The 16,150-nt window shown below is 33.7% G+C and overlaps 1 protein-coding gene and 1 long non-coding RNA gene across 4 annotated transcripts in view; one reads left to right on the top strand and one right to left on the bottom strand.

Moving 5' to 3' along the window:
• Positions 1–11,159, top strand: part of TNPO1 (transportin 1) — a 78,545-nt gene extending 67,386 nt beyond the window's left edge. For both annotated transcript variants that reach the window (XM_027634348.1, XM_027634349.1), the window contains exons 22-26: positions 2,788–2,863; positions 3,661–3,760; positions 5,108–5,182; positions 7,870–8,012; positions 9,571–11,159. In XM_027634348.1, the coding sequence (XP_027490149.1) occupies positions 2,788–2,863; positions 3,661–3,760; positions 5,108–5,182; positions 7,870–7,977 (359 nt within the window). In that variant the 3' untranslated portion in view covers positions 7,978–8,012; positions 9,571–11,159. The remainder of the gene's footprint in view (positions 1–2,787; positions 2,864–3,660; positions 3,761–5,107; positions 5,183–7,869; positions 8,013–9,570) is intronic.
• Positions 1–16,150, bottom strand: LOC113943065. 2 transcript variants are annotated; one of them, XR_003526187.1, is made up of 4 exons: positions 15,863–16,150; positions 6,820–6,896; positions 3,847–3,954; positions 1–1,183 (listed from the first exon to the last, which is right to left on the bottom strand). It is a non-coding gene; the product is annotated as an uncharacterized LOC113943065 (long non-coding RNA). The 2 variants fall into 2 exon arrangements; XR_003526186.1 differs by lacking the exon at positions 15,863–16,150 and having other exon boundaries at positions 6,820–7,605.

Genomic DNA, 16,150 nt, shown 5'->3' with positions numbered 1-16,150 from the left:
AATTAACTGTACATGGTGAAGGAAATTAGAGATTTTTTTAATAATCATTTTTAAAATTGCATAGGGGAACCACACCAGAACTGACTTTTTTGCTATGTATTTGGCTTTTATAAGCAAAAGCAACTCTATTTTGCAGAAGCTCTTACAAGTCTCAGTCTTGCAGCATATCATATATCTAGATTCTAAAAGTTATTGGGTTTTCCTTTTATAACATTTTTTGTATCTATTTATAGTCTGTGTAATTATTCTTCCACTTTTATTTGCTTATTAAGTATTACAAATGTATGCAGTAACCCCTAAAGACTTATTTCTCAATGATTTTGATATACACATGTCCTTACATGTGTACTGTATATATATGTCTAGTGTTGGAAACAAATTTCATTGGCATAATGAACTTTTTGAATTTACAAAAAATGCAGTCTTTTATTTTAAGATAAAATTGTAATATCATACACAAAAATCTAGATCTATGATGGCAGTTTTACCACAATGTAACTGAAATTATATTACATTTAATTTCTTTTACCTGGTCACTTAATAACAAATTTCTGAAAAGAATAATGGCATGCATATTTTATGTTCTAGTACACAGCTTTGAATTCCAAATTGGGAGCAATCCCCAAATACCTTACTGAATCGAAATCTCTGAGGCTTGTTTCTTTTGCATTTATAGAGGGCATGTTCTGGTATAACAAGCACCTTCCATACTCTAGGAAAAATTTATTAATAATGTGATGGGTTTATGGTTTACTATTTTACTAATTAGGAATTTTATTTTTTCATCTTTTTGAAAACTGTAAGAAAATAACAGTTTAGTTATTATATCTGACATGATTGAAAATTATGCAAATACAATGGTACAGTTATTTTTTTTGAGCAAAGCAAGAGATAATTTGAAGAGAGATTTTCCTTGCATATTTTTCCTCCAGTATTCTCTAAACTTACAAGCTGCACTTTCTCTGCTCCTTAACCCCCATTTGGTATGGAAGGTGAAGTTGAAGGAAAAATTACCTCGTTGTATGGCATATTATAGGTACTACTTTTTGAAAATGTAGTTTTGGAGTAAATAGCTACTTGTTGTGAAATATACCATGGAATAGTATAAAAATATAAATTCTCCTTACCCCTGCCCCTACCCTGACTTCCTTCCTCTGCACTGATGGATGTGTAATACCTGTAACTGAGAGGCGTCCAATACTTAAATGTTTGCTTCCATCATTGCTAAGAGAATTTTTGGAAGCATCCAAACACTTAACTTTCATTTATTTATTTATTTAATTTATTTATTTATTTATTATTCTCTTAATAGTTCCTTTAAATGTGGTTGGATAACTGCAAATAAATGTTGAGTGTGGTGTACTTATTATACGTTTGTTGTGGGATATTTTACTGTGTGCCACTAATATGTGCAAGAAAATTACTGGCTTTGCTGTAGCTTGCTATGTAATTCATTATGAAAACAATTATGAGAACACACTTTGATAGAGATTACTATTCCTTGTACAGGCTGTAGCTGTAAAAATTTACAGATAAAATTGTATTTTCATTTAAACTGCAAGTGCAGTTTTATAAGATAGCAAAAAAATTTTAGACACTGCATACGGAAATTGAATAACATTAGGGCAAAACAGTATATTAACAGGGAGCTGCAGCTTTCATGGAATTAATATGTTTCAAACTAGTATATCCTACACCAAACTTTTATTGGAGAAAAGCATCATCTGCTTTATTGCATGTTTCATGAAACTGTTCACAAATGCCTGTTAATTAGAGTGTTGCATAGTATGTCCCTTGAACATAGGTTTCCTTTCTCTGCTTCATACAATCTGCTGGATTTTAGTATTATTCATGTATTTTGCTTCCAGTAATCCTGATACATTATTCCCCACCCTCTCCTTTTTCTAAAGATTAATCTTCCGTGAGTTGAGCAAACACCATTAAAACACATTTGCATGATGATATTTTCTTTGGTCTGTCCCTCGGAACAATGAACCAAACTGTCTAATCATGTGATGAAACAATTTTGCTTTTCATGTGTCCTTATGCTTTGGTATCAGAAGTCAGATTCGTATACATCTATGAGGAAACCTTTTGTGAACAGAAGAAATACTGAGATTAAAGAATTCATTTTCTGCAGTCAGTTGCTGTGAATTAGCAACCATTTTTAATTAAATTATCTATGAGATTATGAAGAAGATAAATATTTCGTGCTCTTTGAGAAGTGCTTCATCTGTTTAGAATTTTCAGACAGATCTCTAGATTTTCCATGTAAAAGTATTTATGCATGTATTTTTACTGATAGATGGGATCTATTAAAACCTTGAATTCAAAACCTTGGAAAAAATAAAATGTTTAGAACACTTGATACTAAAACTGAAAATGGTTGATTTCTTTTTATCAAATAGCTGTAATAGTATATTTGAATAAAAACTTTCAAATGTATGGTAGGTAAATTTACTGCAAAAGATTACTCTGAAGAGGGCAGAACGACTGCTTACATCAGAAGGCCTTTGGATTTAAAATTGTGTTTTTGGTGTTCTCTCATTTACTCCTTTAATTTTTCTTTTACCCTGGAGAGTATACCATATATGTTGCTGCCTCTTATTTAGGGGGTGGTAATAAACAAGCACTGGTGAAATCTTATGTTTATTATCATACACAGATTCTGTTGGTTTCTGTTTCTGAGTTATTTGTTGTTTTTTCTTTATTTTTTCTCCTCCCCCCTCATTTGCTCATGTCTTGGTTGGCGTTTGGTGGTGTATAACCGTGATTGCGTTACCTTAGCAATAACAATTGGTCGTCTTGGTTACGTTTGTCCTCAAGAGGTGGCCCCCATGCTACAGCAGTTTATAAGACCCTGGTGTGTATTATTCAATCTTTTTTTTTTTAATTCATTTTTCTTCACTCTCTTTCTTTCTTTCCTTCTTCTCTCTATCTCACTTTTAGATATATTTTCAGTTGGTTACAAAATCTCAATCCTTAATCATTGCCAACCATGTGACTAATCTTGTCCTATCAGGTTTGTGAGTTTTTAGTAGCACCGTCATGTATTCTTTATGTTGTGGCTAATGACTAATTTATGCATGGGATAAGATTGTCACATGCTTGCTGTGTTAAAGCTTGACTATGAAAGAGCATTTTAAAATCCACCAGAATGATAATACAATGCATGCAAATACTGTAAAATTTAAACAATGCATTATTTAAAATTCAGTCTGAGGCTTGAAATGCTTTAAGGAATATATGTTTATAGATTTGTTACGTATAAAATAGCTTGCTTGCTGCTGTAAAAGTTAAATAACTGTTCTGTAAGTGGTATCTGACATAATTCATACTGTGATAGTATTTTATGTTCCGCTTCTAATAATGATAGCTTCTATAAATATTTCAAATACATGTTTCTTTTGTATTTAATGGAATACAGGTCACACTTTCTAACTGTATATAGTGTAACAGAAAAACCAGATTCTGGAGATGAAACCTAATGGGATTATGCTAGTAAAAACTACGTGGAAGAAGTGTTTTTCTAAGTGTTAAAAATTGTGTTTCAGATCATCTTATCAGTGTGACTTATTCCATCAGATACTGTCATCTAGTTCTGACTTGATTGAAGAAAAGTAATAGAGTTATCTAAGTTTTTGCTCTCCAAATTGTCAGGTGCACCTCTCTGAGAAACATAAGAGACAACGAGGAAAAGGATTCAGCGTTCCGTGGGATATGTACCATGATTACGGTCAACCCCAGTGGAGTAGTCCAAGTAAGATACACTAATAGATACTAACTTCTTTTCTTTACCCATTTAAAATTTAAGGAAAGCTGTATGTGCAGTATGAAAAGGTTTACCTTGATGTGATTCCCTGCAGTGCATGATGTACCTTTATTTTGAGGTCAAGGAGGCCAAAATGTTTATATTGTGAATGATACGTATCATGATGCTTCAGTAATTATCATCTGAAAAGGAAAGGATGAGAGTATTGTTAAAGTCAGTTTTTGTCTTTTCCTTGCAGCGAATATATAAATAATGAACTTTGATTAAAATAACTGTATTTTGATACTTCTGTCAGGTTGTGGTCAGGATCTGGATGCAAATATAAGGCGAAAGTTGACACTATGAAACCTATTTTCCAGAGGCAAGCTAGGCTTTTAAAACAAGAAACAGAAAAAACCAGTAACCATTCTTAAAACTTGAGTAGAGAAGATTCTGTTTCAACTTTGAATAGATTACTTAAATAGTCAATGTGACAATGAACATGCATATATTTAAATTAAATGGTACAACTGAAGAACACAATATGACTTGATATTTTGTCTCTACACCTCTACAGTAAAGCTGTATCAATGTAGTATTTTCTTAGAGGAAAATGGAACTGATTTTTCCCTCTTCTCTACCTGGAGTTCTTCCTGAAACACAAGAATTGAGCCTCTATCTTGTTTTGTAATTTTTGGTTCATTTCACTGATGCCTTATTTTGTACTTAACATTTCACTCTTCTGCTGTCTGTTTGTTCATTCATGTAGCTTAAGGGGAAGGAATAATTCAGGACACATTTGATTAGCCCATATCTCCTCTGTAGTCATTATTCTCAATTCCTACTGAAATCATGTGCTTATTTAAGACTGGTGTTTTGTTGGTGTAGGAAGAGGTAATGCATGACAAGCAGATGAACTAAGCACAGGGATTTTGAGGTGGCTTTAGTTTTGAACCTGTATCCCAGAATAAAACTTCTGGCTCTGCTTAAAGCAATATGACACCTTTTTTCCCCAACTGGAAATGTGCGAGTGTGCATTTGTTCCTTCTTACTAAGGTGATTGGTTCTTGCATTTGTATGTGTACTGAAAGAAATGTCAGGCTAGTGTGATGTAGGAGGGGAGAGTTGAGGTTTTTTAACTGTGGTCTTAAGACACTCAGCAGTTTCTATTTCTGAACACTTAGGCATACAAGAACACAGCATTGTCTGAATTAAGTGGAAAAATAAATAGATAAAAGCAAAAGCAGTTGTGAATTGGGATCAAAGACCCTGTACAGTTCACAGAATAAACATCAAATATTGTTTTCAGATGTATAAATTGAGGTTTCTAACCTGTGTGATTGTTTAATCTTATAGGACTTTATTTTTTTTTGTGATGCTGTTGCATCATGGATTAGTCCAAAAGATGATCTTCGAGACATGTTCTGTAAGGTAAGTCTTCTAATATAACAGTATATTCTAATGGTGGTTGTTCTGCATCCTCTGGTTTGTTTCTTTCTGTAGCATTTACTGTGTTGGTCATGGAGGTTTCTCTGCCCCCTGTGGTCATGCAAGGTCGTACATTTTCAAACAAAACAACATGAAAAGCCTGACTGGTTTTTTTAACCTTTATTTTCTTATATTTTTTTAACCTATATTTTCTTATGTGCATTTGGGTTATTCCTAACTTTTTTAAAATTAAGAAGTTCACTTGAGATGTTATTTGAAGGGATAATCATCCTCAAACAGCTTTTCATAACGTTCTGTGTTTGAAAGAACAGGGGGTTCTATACTACATTTAAGACTTCTTTTTCTAGAAAATGAGATCTTTATGGTTCAAGACTACTTTTTGTCACAAAGATGCCTACTTTATTTTGAAGAAATATCTAGAAAATTTTGAATTAAAAATATCCCGGTGGCATTCTGTTTGATTCTCTTACTTTTGCTGAAAATAATGGATTGCTTAATCCTCCTCAGAATCCCTCTTGGGTGAGCAAGTTTTAAAAAACAAACATACAGTTATACCCAAGAATGCATCTCTATTGACAAAGTATCAACAGAGATTAAGCAAAAGGACTGTTTTCCCTGTATTTAATAAGAAAAAGAAACCAAAAAAAAAATAACAAATGGACCAAAAGAACAAAGCAAAAAACCCCCCACTAAACTACAAAACCACCAGCACAACCAGAATGTGATATATTGTATTTTTGCACTAATGTCTTACATTAAAAAAGAGAGAGAGAAAAAAAGTGGTTCCCTTCACAAGTTCTAAAGTGAAATCTCAATTTTTAGGAAGTTCTATCTCAAAAGAAAAGTTCATGATACCCTTGTAGAAAAAATGGAGCATATTCCTAAAAACTTACTAGGATCGTGGGTCAGTATTGGTACTTCTTCTTCGATTAGTGCCATGTCTGAGCATGAAAACAGAAGCCAGAACTTTTCTATCCCATCTTTAAGAGAAAATACAGAAATCTGACTGTCTTAGTTAGCCTCTCAGATAAGTGGTCTCCTTCCAAGGAATGTTAAATCTAGAAAATGCATCAGCAGAAGGAATGCTGTGAAAAATGCAAGTGAAAAGGAAGTCCAGGATACAGCCTATGATGATTGCCCAAAGCAGTCTCAGTGTGTGTTTCTGTACCAGTCCTTCAGCATCGAATACTTGCTTCAGTAAGTTAGGCTCCTCTCTTTTAGATTCTTTCCAAGTTGTCCATGTAGCACGCACAGCATTCAAACTAGACACAAGGGTTCTTGATCACTTGGCATAAGGACACCTTTGCTTTTTAAAGCAAGCAATTTTAATGTATTTTTGTGCTTTTTGCCTTGCAGGAAAGGAGACAAAACTTTCTTCAGTCATGGCATGCAGGGGTTTTAGTTCACTTCTTCATGAATACATGAGTGCTGTAGTCCAGTTAGATGTTTTTCCAGCAATAATTACGAGTTTCAGGAACAGTGGAAAGAAACTGGATTGTCCAGTGTTTCTTTTTTTGTTTTATTCTTTACCACTAGAACTGGGAGAAAAATACCACTTTCAAGAGCATGGATAAATGAGCTGCCAGTGTTGAAATCTGACACATAACCTTGTGTCATACTTGAGCATTCTTAGATTTTCAGTAGTTGCTTGGCAGCTGGCAAATGTGACTGTTTGGGTTAGGAAGGAGAGACGAACCTGCTTGTGGAAGGGAGAAAAGCAGTAAGTTAACTGGTGGCACTGTAATGTCATTAGCACATAACTTTGATATTGCCATTTCTATGAGAATGTGTTCAGGACAGACTGTTCCACAACTCAGTTTCACTGCATGTAAAAAAGAAAACCAAAACTTTCAGTTCTCTTTGCATAATTTTCTATGAGGAAAAGTAATTTCATCTGTTTTTGTCCTTTCTAATATTCACTTGTTACTTGTTGTTTTAAGAACTAACATACTAAGACCTTTCTGATAGTATAATTTAATTTATTGGTTTTCAGATAATTTATTACATCAGAAGATCCAGACTGAAACCTGTAGGTTATTGTTTTTCCTCTTTCACTGGCTTTTGATTACCATTGAGTGTGGATTCCTGTACTTGCAAAACAAAAAAGATTTCAAGAGCTTCCTTTTTAGTGACAGTTGTCTTACAGGTTCCATGCAACAAACAGAGCTCTCACAGGTTTTTTTTTTGTGCTAAAAATGGACAGATATTCATTTTGTCAAATGTTGGCTGCGGTTTTGGCTCAGCTTTCTTTCCATAACATCCTACACATTTAAAAAAGAAATGTGAACACGGTAGTCTTAACATGTATGATCTATGTCAATTGAGTGACTGATTGACTGCCTGACTGAATGAATGAATGATTAATTGAAAAAATTATAAATAGACATTCTGAAATGGCCTAACTCTAGGTTACCCATTAAAATACATATAACTATGTATACACACACATATTGTGGGGGTAGCTATATTCTGTATGTCACCTCTAAAAGAAAAAACACGTTAAGAAAGAGAATACTTCTTTTGTTTCTTGATGGCATTTCAGTATGAAATCAGGGAATTCAGATTGCCAGATGTACAACTCAGCAGTTTGTGGCTTACTGTATATGAGGCTAGTAAATAATATATCCTCTATTTAGTGCTTATCTTGACTTCTCCCTTCTAATTTGTAGATTCTTCATGGATTTAAAAATCAAGTTGGGGATGAGAATTGGAGGCGTTTCTCTGACCAGTTTCCTCTTCCCTTAAAAGAGCGCCTTGCAGCTTACTATGGAGTTTAACCTCATGCACTGTAGCTGCAGTCCCATAATTAGAGGTAAGCACAGAAATCTTGCTTGGTAAACAGATCTGTATAACATACTTTCTCCCTGTGTGCATTATATGAAATATAATTAATTAATTCGTCTAGAATTGTGTTTTCTAGAATTGTTCAGAAACACGGGAGGAGATATCTTTCCTTCCTATGGAGAGGGAAAAAAGAAGGTATGATAGCATACCTAAATGATGGAGGCTGTAGCAAAAGCAGCTGACTTTTTTCATTGTTGCAGAGAGAGAAAGAAAGAAAGAAAAAGTGAGTGTATCATACACACATTATTTTATTGAGATAAAGTTGGAAGCATAGGTATAACAGCGTGCTGGTTCAAGTTGAATAAGCAGAGTGATGAATATGATCGTGAAGTTATCATACTAAAGACACAGGCTCCCTTACATATTATGAATTAAGAGGTGGCAGATGTAGTCTAAGCAGGAATATTCCTCTAGGATAGAAAGCAAGTTCGTTAATGCACTGGAGCTATGTGAAGTCCAATATACTCCGAACTACATCCTCAATGCTTTTTGCACTGAATAAAAGATGTTATGCTAATGTGTAATTACTGTAACTGTAAAGCATGATGTTTTGGGGAGGCTAATGTGTTTATTATTGCCATGTTCCAGTTTTGTGCACCAATTCAGAATTGTTAGGCAGTTCTGTGTAGAGAATGATTCAATTTCAACAAAGAGCAGTGAAAGTGCGTTTTAGAATAGCTGTATTATTGTTCCACCATGCTTTGTATGCTGTCTGTGCGTGACGTATTAAGCAAATTTCCCATGTGCAAAGTAGTGTGATACTGTGAAGAGATTGTTATATTACCCAAAAAAGAGGGTGAATTAAGTTGATTCACTTAGTCTTTATACAGATTTGATACTTCTAGTAGAATTTTTGCACTGAAATTTATGGGCGTGAGTCATGCAGTTGTTTTTTTTTTTGGAATGGATAACTATTTAAAAGTCAGCCTAAGCTTTTTCAGTCACTGACATAAATCCTGTTTGAATTACATGTTTGATCCAGACAGTGGATTAAAAATAAAACAATTTCAAACATTTATATATTTATTATCAGTGAGGGTGTTTTAGTTCTAACATAAGAGTGTCTTCTCCTCCTATTGAAGAGGAAGCCAAAGTGATAAAATCCACCATTATTCTCAGTTTGAACTGAGAAACTATCTTGTTTAATCCACCTAAAAGGGAAGCTGTTAGGTCAGTAGCAGATACATGTAATATACTTTCTCAATGTCATAACTACCTCATAATTTTGTGCTAAAAAATGGAAAAGCTGGTTAAAATATATAGGACTGCTTTTATCGTAAATCTAAGTTTAGCACAGTAGTGGAACTGTCAATGTAGCTTAAAAGCATACATTGTTGTTTCATGAATAATAATTTATCTTACATAAACGGGCTGCTTTCTTAACAGGCTTAAAAAGGAAAATCTAGGCATAAATTAATTTTTAAGTTAACAGTTGGCACTTACTGCTTGAAAAAGGCCCTTTGTTTATCCACCTGTCAAAGGGTCAAGGTAAGATTTAATTATACCTTTATCTTTTCCTTTTACAGGTCCTTCAGTCTGGGAGACTATGAGGGAGCCTCTGCACCCAGGGAAAATGTTACCCTTTACTGGGGGGAAGGGTAAACCAGTAGGGAATACAGTACAATCCCAACCCTACTGGGAGGGGCGGGAGGGAGGTGTTGCCGTCACTGTATTAAGTCGATGTTGGGAAATGTTTTAACATCTGGAGCCTTTGTGGGTGGAAATCTGTCTCCTATTACACCTCTGCACTGGATGTGAAGAAGAAAAAAAAAGAATCTAGTCACAAAACAGCACATTCTGGAATATTGTGGGGATTTGTACCAAAATAAGTAACCATATAATTGAACCATAGGGATACGTAAAGAGGAAAAATATTTTGCGCACAATAAAGGAAACCTAAGAATGGGGGTCACAAACAGTAAAAGGCTTTCTTTTTTGTTTTCTGTTTTTTTAAGTAAGGGTTTTCTACATTATTTCATCCTGCTTGAGGGGATTACTAGGTATTTGCATGTTAATGAACTACGCAAACGAAGTTAGTACAGTTAAAATGCAGCTTGTGTCTGTATTAGGAACAGGCACTTGCAGTGTACAGCATAAAAACCCCATCGTAAAATAATAAAGGTTAACTTGGGCAAAATGAAGCAACTGCAAGCTGCCAAATAAGTCACTCCTTTCATGTTTTGGGGTAAGGGGAAGGACACTGCAAAGGAAAGATTGACATCTTAATTTTTACATTAAGGAAAACAACCAAGGTAGTGGATATGATTTTATTATTGTACGTTTTTAGCTTTAATTTCTAGAATAAGGCATTATTCTTAACTTGCAGTTTAAGGTTCAGGCATGCGTTCTGGCTCATAGTGATCAGAAGTAATTTTAATTAGTGGGAAAGTAGCATGCTTGCATCACATAGAGTGAAATTGGTATACATTTACCTATGTTGCGCCAGTTTTGTGTTGCAGTTTACCAATTCAATATAGCCCTGCATTTAAAATTCCTTTTTAAGATTCTGTGGAATTTATTTTTATTAAGAATATAGATATAAAGTACTGTAGTTAACGTTAAATTAGGCCTTGAAATACCTTTTTAGGATCTGTTAAGAATAAGATTGATATTGTATTGTGTGTAACCTGCACAATGTGGAAAGCTGATATAGCTGTGCAAAATATTTGCCTCTGTGCTGTCAGTGTGATGTGCTTTCTGCATGGTTATATCCTAGTGATTTTATCAGAATCTCTAAAATGAATTACATGGTAAGACCCGTTAAAGGCTGCATAAATGTTAGTTGGCACGTAAAGACAATTGTAGAAGTTGATGACAAGATTGCTACATTTGTGTTTATTCCCACTCAACGTATTACCTTCTACACTTTCTTTTTGTTCAAAGCATGATCTTAAAGAGATGTTTAAGTTGATGTAATGCAGGGTATCTACATGGTATCGGCGCATGTTGGTGGCCCTTTGTGATATAGTTAAATGCACAAGGGTGCAAGTTTAAAGCTAGAGAGTGAAAGTTGGTTTGGATCCTCTTCATTTCATTTGTTTAGCTTTTCTGTTGTGTTTTTTTTCTCTACTTACATGTATTCCTGTGAATAAATCCTTGTTAAGTTAACCCTTTACTTTTCCTTCCATGTGTATTTTCTTATGTACTGTGAATGTGAAATCCTAACTGGTACACTTGATCTTGTGTCCATCTGAAAGTGGCAAGTCTTTAATAATTTAGATTGCCTAAAGAGTATCCCATGATGATAAAGGAAAATGGAGAGATTTTTAACTCTGCTGGTCAGAGGTGAAGCCACACCTTTCCATTTTTCAAGTGCTGCATAATTAATCTGCAAAACAAAATTAAGCCATAACAGCCTTTTTGTAGATTTAGTTTCTCACCTTTGCATTGCAGAATTGATACTGGATAACAGTCTTTGGTTTTGGGTTTGCTTGTTTGGTTGGTTTTTGGTTCCTACCCCCTTTTCTTTCCTTTTCCTTTTTTTTTTTTTTTTTTTTTTTTTTTTTTTTTTTTTTTTTTTTTTTTGTTGTTGTTGTTGTTGTTGTTGTTTTGTTTTTGTTGGTTTTTTGGGGTTTTTGTTTGTTTTGAGTTTTGGGGGGGTTGTTGGGGTTTTTTGTTTTGATTTTTTTTGTTGTTTGTTTTTTTGTTGTTTGTTTTTTGGTTGGTTGGTTGGTTGGTTTTTTTAAGAACTTGCTCTTCTTTGCATGGTTCTGTTCTTTGACTGTTGAATGATTTAGCCATTGCACTGAAGTTTGAGCTGTATGAGTGTGAACTTAAAAATGCTGTTTAAACAACTTAGATTTTTTTTTTAGTGCATGATCACATGCATGTTTTGTGTCCCCCTTCCACACTTTTTTTTTGGCTTTGCAAATTTTAATGGATTATGCCTGAAGAATAGTTTGGACATGTACTGTATGAAATACATTCAATAATGCCAGTACATAGTATTTATTCAGTTTGGTCAAAACTGCATGTGATAACTTGCTTTCAAATTACATAACTTTGGTAGCAAACACAAAATTCCTTCTCAGCTAATAACTCTGAAATAAATTAGTTAATAGCCACTGAAAAACACTTCAAAACCAAATTTTGAAAGGGAAAAAAAAGAAAAACCAGCCTTTAGCAAAGTGGGATATTATTTTAGACCCAAATTTGCTTTAATGTTGAGTGTGTTTGAACTTTAAGGAAGAGTTTCAGAGAAATGACATTAAAAAGTTTGTAGAATAGAAATAATGTGGTAGCATAACAGTTAGAATCTGGGTTTAACTAAACTTCTTAAATTTCAGAAAGCCCCTTTAACCAAATAAAACCACTCCACCTCATCTTGGATTAGCTTAGGATGCCACTTTTGTGCATATGTGTTTTAATAGGTATGTGTACAGATGTGAACTGATCTGGTATGACAGCAAGCAAAATAATCAATTAGGGCAGAAATAAAGAGTACTGACAAAATAGTCTTTTGTATCAATAAGTTCTTGTGGTATATTATAAACCATATTCCTAATGCATAATAAAGTGCAAAGATTTGCAGAAGCCACTTAGGGTGTAATGTGAGGTAAGAAAAGTTCTGAAAAAGCATTAATATTTAAAATTGAATTATTGCATCATGGGATATATAAAAAGCATCTTAATTCTTGTGATGTAGTCTTGACAGTTCTTGAATGTTGACTGAATGTTTATACTGGTAGAATTGTGAGTTTGTCTTTGTTACATTCCAGTGTTTCTGCCTCTTGGCATGCTAAAAGCACGGCTTACTTCATTTGCTCCTTACACACTGAAAAAAGTGCTGTTAGTGTGCTAAACTACAGAAATAGCCGCTGCTAAGTAATGGTGTAGATTTTCTACTTGAATATTTTTGTTGTAGGAACCTCAGGAGGTCAGTGTTTACTGTTTTTATATATGCCTTTTTCCTGTTTTGAGTTTCCCTTTTTGAAGGATTCTGAGAGTGAAAAAAAGCTGCTGATCAACCTAAGTTGGTAACAGAAAGTGTATTTAAAATCCTTATAAATGCATCTTTTTGGCAGTTCTAAATTGCTGTTAAATTAGTCTTAAATGAAATTCAATATTAAGTTTTTTGCATAACACGTTCAGGAAACCGCTCATTTCATTTAGGGAAAAAATTAGACTAGTTCATTATTTTAACCAGTGCAAGCAAAAATAATCAATTTTGTATTTTTTTCCCAAAGCTTGATTATTTTCTAAATGAGTGAATATGTATATATTTAAATTTTAAGAAGCTAATTCTTACGCTTTGGTTTATTGCTCCTTGAAGCTTGTACTCAAAAGATCACTTTTAGACGAATGGGTTAAAATTTGTAATCATTATAATTTTTAAAAGTTATGAAGTAGCATAAATTTTGTAATTAACAATATTGATACACACTGTGATTTTTTTCCTTAGAACTTTTATGTTAGCATCAATTTTAATTACTTAAACTGCATATATTGTATAATAGTAAAATGTATATTTTAAAAATTCAAGTTGCTTTCCTCAAGCAAAACTCATTGCTACTTAGAAATATTCAAATACTAACTTTATCTCAGGTGAATACTCTTGTACCCTTTTTGTTCAGAACACATGCTAATAAAAATGTGTCATAATTTTATCGGTTTACGTATTTCATTTAGGCAGCTCCTCTTGTCTTAAACTTACTCTAAATTAACCTTCTACTGTGGGACAATAATTACTTTTGCTTCACCTATATTATTCATATTGAATGTATTAACAGACAAGGCGCAAAAGCATTCTTCCCTTGAGGAGAATGCATCCATATTCAAACAACTGAAGTATTTCTTAAAAAAATGCTTTAAATGCAACATTAAATTGGAAATCTTTTGTTTCAGATTTTGTCAAGGAAAGAAATAACACTAACTGCTTCCATACTATCTCTTTCCTGAGGATGATAGATGCATAAAGCTTTTATATAGGGTCTAAAGAATGACTTTTTATCTTAGATAAAGCTCTACAGTGAAATGGCAAAACATCCTGCACCTTTCTCAGATAGATGCTGATGTAGTTTGCACACATATTTGCTATATATTACATAACCTCACCTTGAATAAATAAGGCTTGATCAGTAGCTGTGTATTTCACTCACCTATGCATTCTCCAGGATGACTTGCATCCATCAGTCTTCTAGGTATTCTTCTCCAATAGAAACTGGGTTTTGTCTGCCACTGATGCTTGCTCTTTGCACTTAATGGTTAGAGCAAGCCAGTTTCAGTTTATTATTTTAAATGGGGAATTGAGGCAAGTACTCTTCTTTGCTTGCCTTGTATATTCTGCTAAAATAGTGATACTCACTCACTTGAATGTACTTACATGAGGGAAGTTTGAAATGGCTCTATAAGATAAATCCCTGTGTGGTGTTACAGTATGCTTTAAGTAAGCCAAATCCACATCTCAAAGAATTCAACACGTACAGTATAGTATATTTTTTTCTATAAACTGGTTCTATTGTACTACTTTTGGTTTAGGTATCTATTTCCTTACTTTGCATGAGCAACTAAATAATAAGGCTTGGGTGTTTTTTGTGAGGACAGCAATGAGAAAAAAAGAGTTTGGTATAAGGAGGTTTATTTGACTGTTGAAATCTGCAGTGTATTATTTTTCATGGAAAGAGAGGTAATTATGTTGTATATTGTCTGACTTAATAATACTAGACACTTCTAAAATTTTGAATTGGATGAAGTACACAATATAGTTTTAAATGAAAGATGACTGGATCTTTCTGCTGACAACTTAGGTTGTATAAGTTTTGCTTGAAAGCTTTAAATCTGATGTTTCTGTATCTGCCACAATGTTGGAATGTTTCCTTCAAACATATCCTCCTGCAACCTCTCAAACTGTACTAAATTGAGTGATATTTCTTGAAGTCTGCCTATGTGCTAACAGAACTTCATTTTAAATAGAATATGGTTTTAATTTTTGATAAGCTGCTGAATTTTAAAGAGTTTTTGGGGCCACCAAATATTTTGGATCATGCAGAGAATATATATTGTACTGTAGTAATTTTGTATTTACATTTGTATGATGTGACATAATAGATGTGAATGTTAATCACTGCTTGACTATGTTAATAAAGTTGTTTAAATATAGATGTTGCATTCCAATTTTTAATGAATGATTAAATTCATTGTTCAATTATGTTTTGCCTGACCTGGTAGCGCACTCTTCTGATCCACACATGTAAGTACTAGAGCTTATGGAATAAGGATTTTCATTTTATATGAAAGAAAATAATCTTTGAGTAAGTTAAGATTAGTTTAGTTTAGATGCTTCATGCTGCTTGAGGGCAGATGACTGTAGAAAAAAGGAGGTGTAGGTAACTTGAAATTAGAGCCTCTTGGATGATACCTGCTAACTACTTTGTTTTCATTCCTTGTTCTAGCAGTAATGTGAATCATAAAAAAATGAGTAAACTAGAAATAAATTCAAGCTATTCAAGACCTTGAACCAAAATTTAACGCTGGTCTTAGTCTAATTTTATCTAGCTTTCATGGGACCATGATAATACAAACTATTTAAAGAGCTGCCCTTCCAGAACTTCCTGATACAAGAGTCTTAAAATGAAAATATAAAAGCAAAAGTTTCATTCAGTCCACCCATGTTGATTTGAACATTTCACGTTCAAATATTTAAAAGTTGGTCAATAGCATTTAGACAACTTAAACTATTACACATGTCTAGCACGAATTGTTTCTATAGTGCAATGATTAAGTTCAATTAAATGCATTGATAAAACTGCTTACTATAATAAAATTTAAAGTAGAAACTAATTGCTGCATACTTGGCTTAAACTCTGCTTAACAAAGGACTTAGATTTCTGCCTCCAGACACAGGAGAAGGCCATGGAACAGCAGTATAGAGACCAAGCTGATCAGCAGAGATGGTGGCTGTGTGGGAGGGGATGGGGGGAAGTTCTGTTTTCTTTCAAGTAGCCATCCCCACTCCCCTTATCTTCTGGGGTACCTGTGATAGAATATTTTGTTGTCAGTCAGCAGTTCAGTTCAAGTCTTCTACTACCAGCTCAGAGCCACATCTAAGATGTGGTCTCTAATTTTTTACTACCTGTATTTACTACCTGTATTTACAAACGAGAGATG

This window comes from Corapipo altera, unplaced genomic scaffold (assembly GCF_003945725.1).
Source record: "Corapipo altera isolate COAL_440 unplaced genomic scaffold, ASM394572v1 61411, whole genome shotgun sequence".
NCBI lineage: Eukaryota > Metazoa > Chordata > Aves > Passeriformes > Pipridae > Corapipo > Corapipo altera.
The sequence above is the reverse complement of the archived record's forward strand: the minus strand, read 5'-3'. Positions and strand labels throughout refer to the sequence as shown.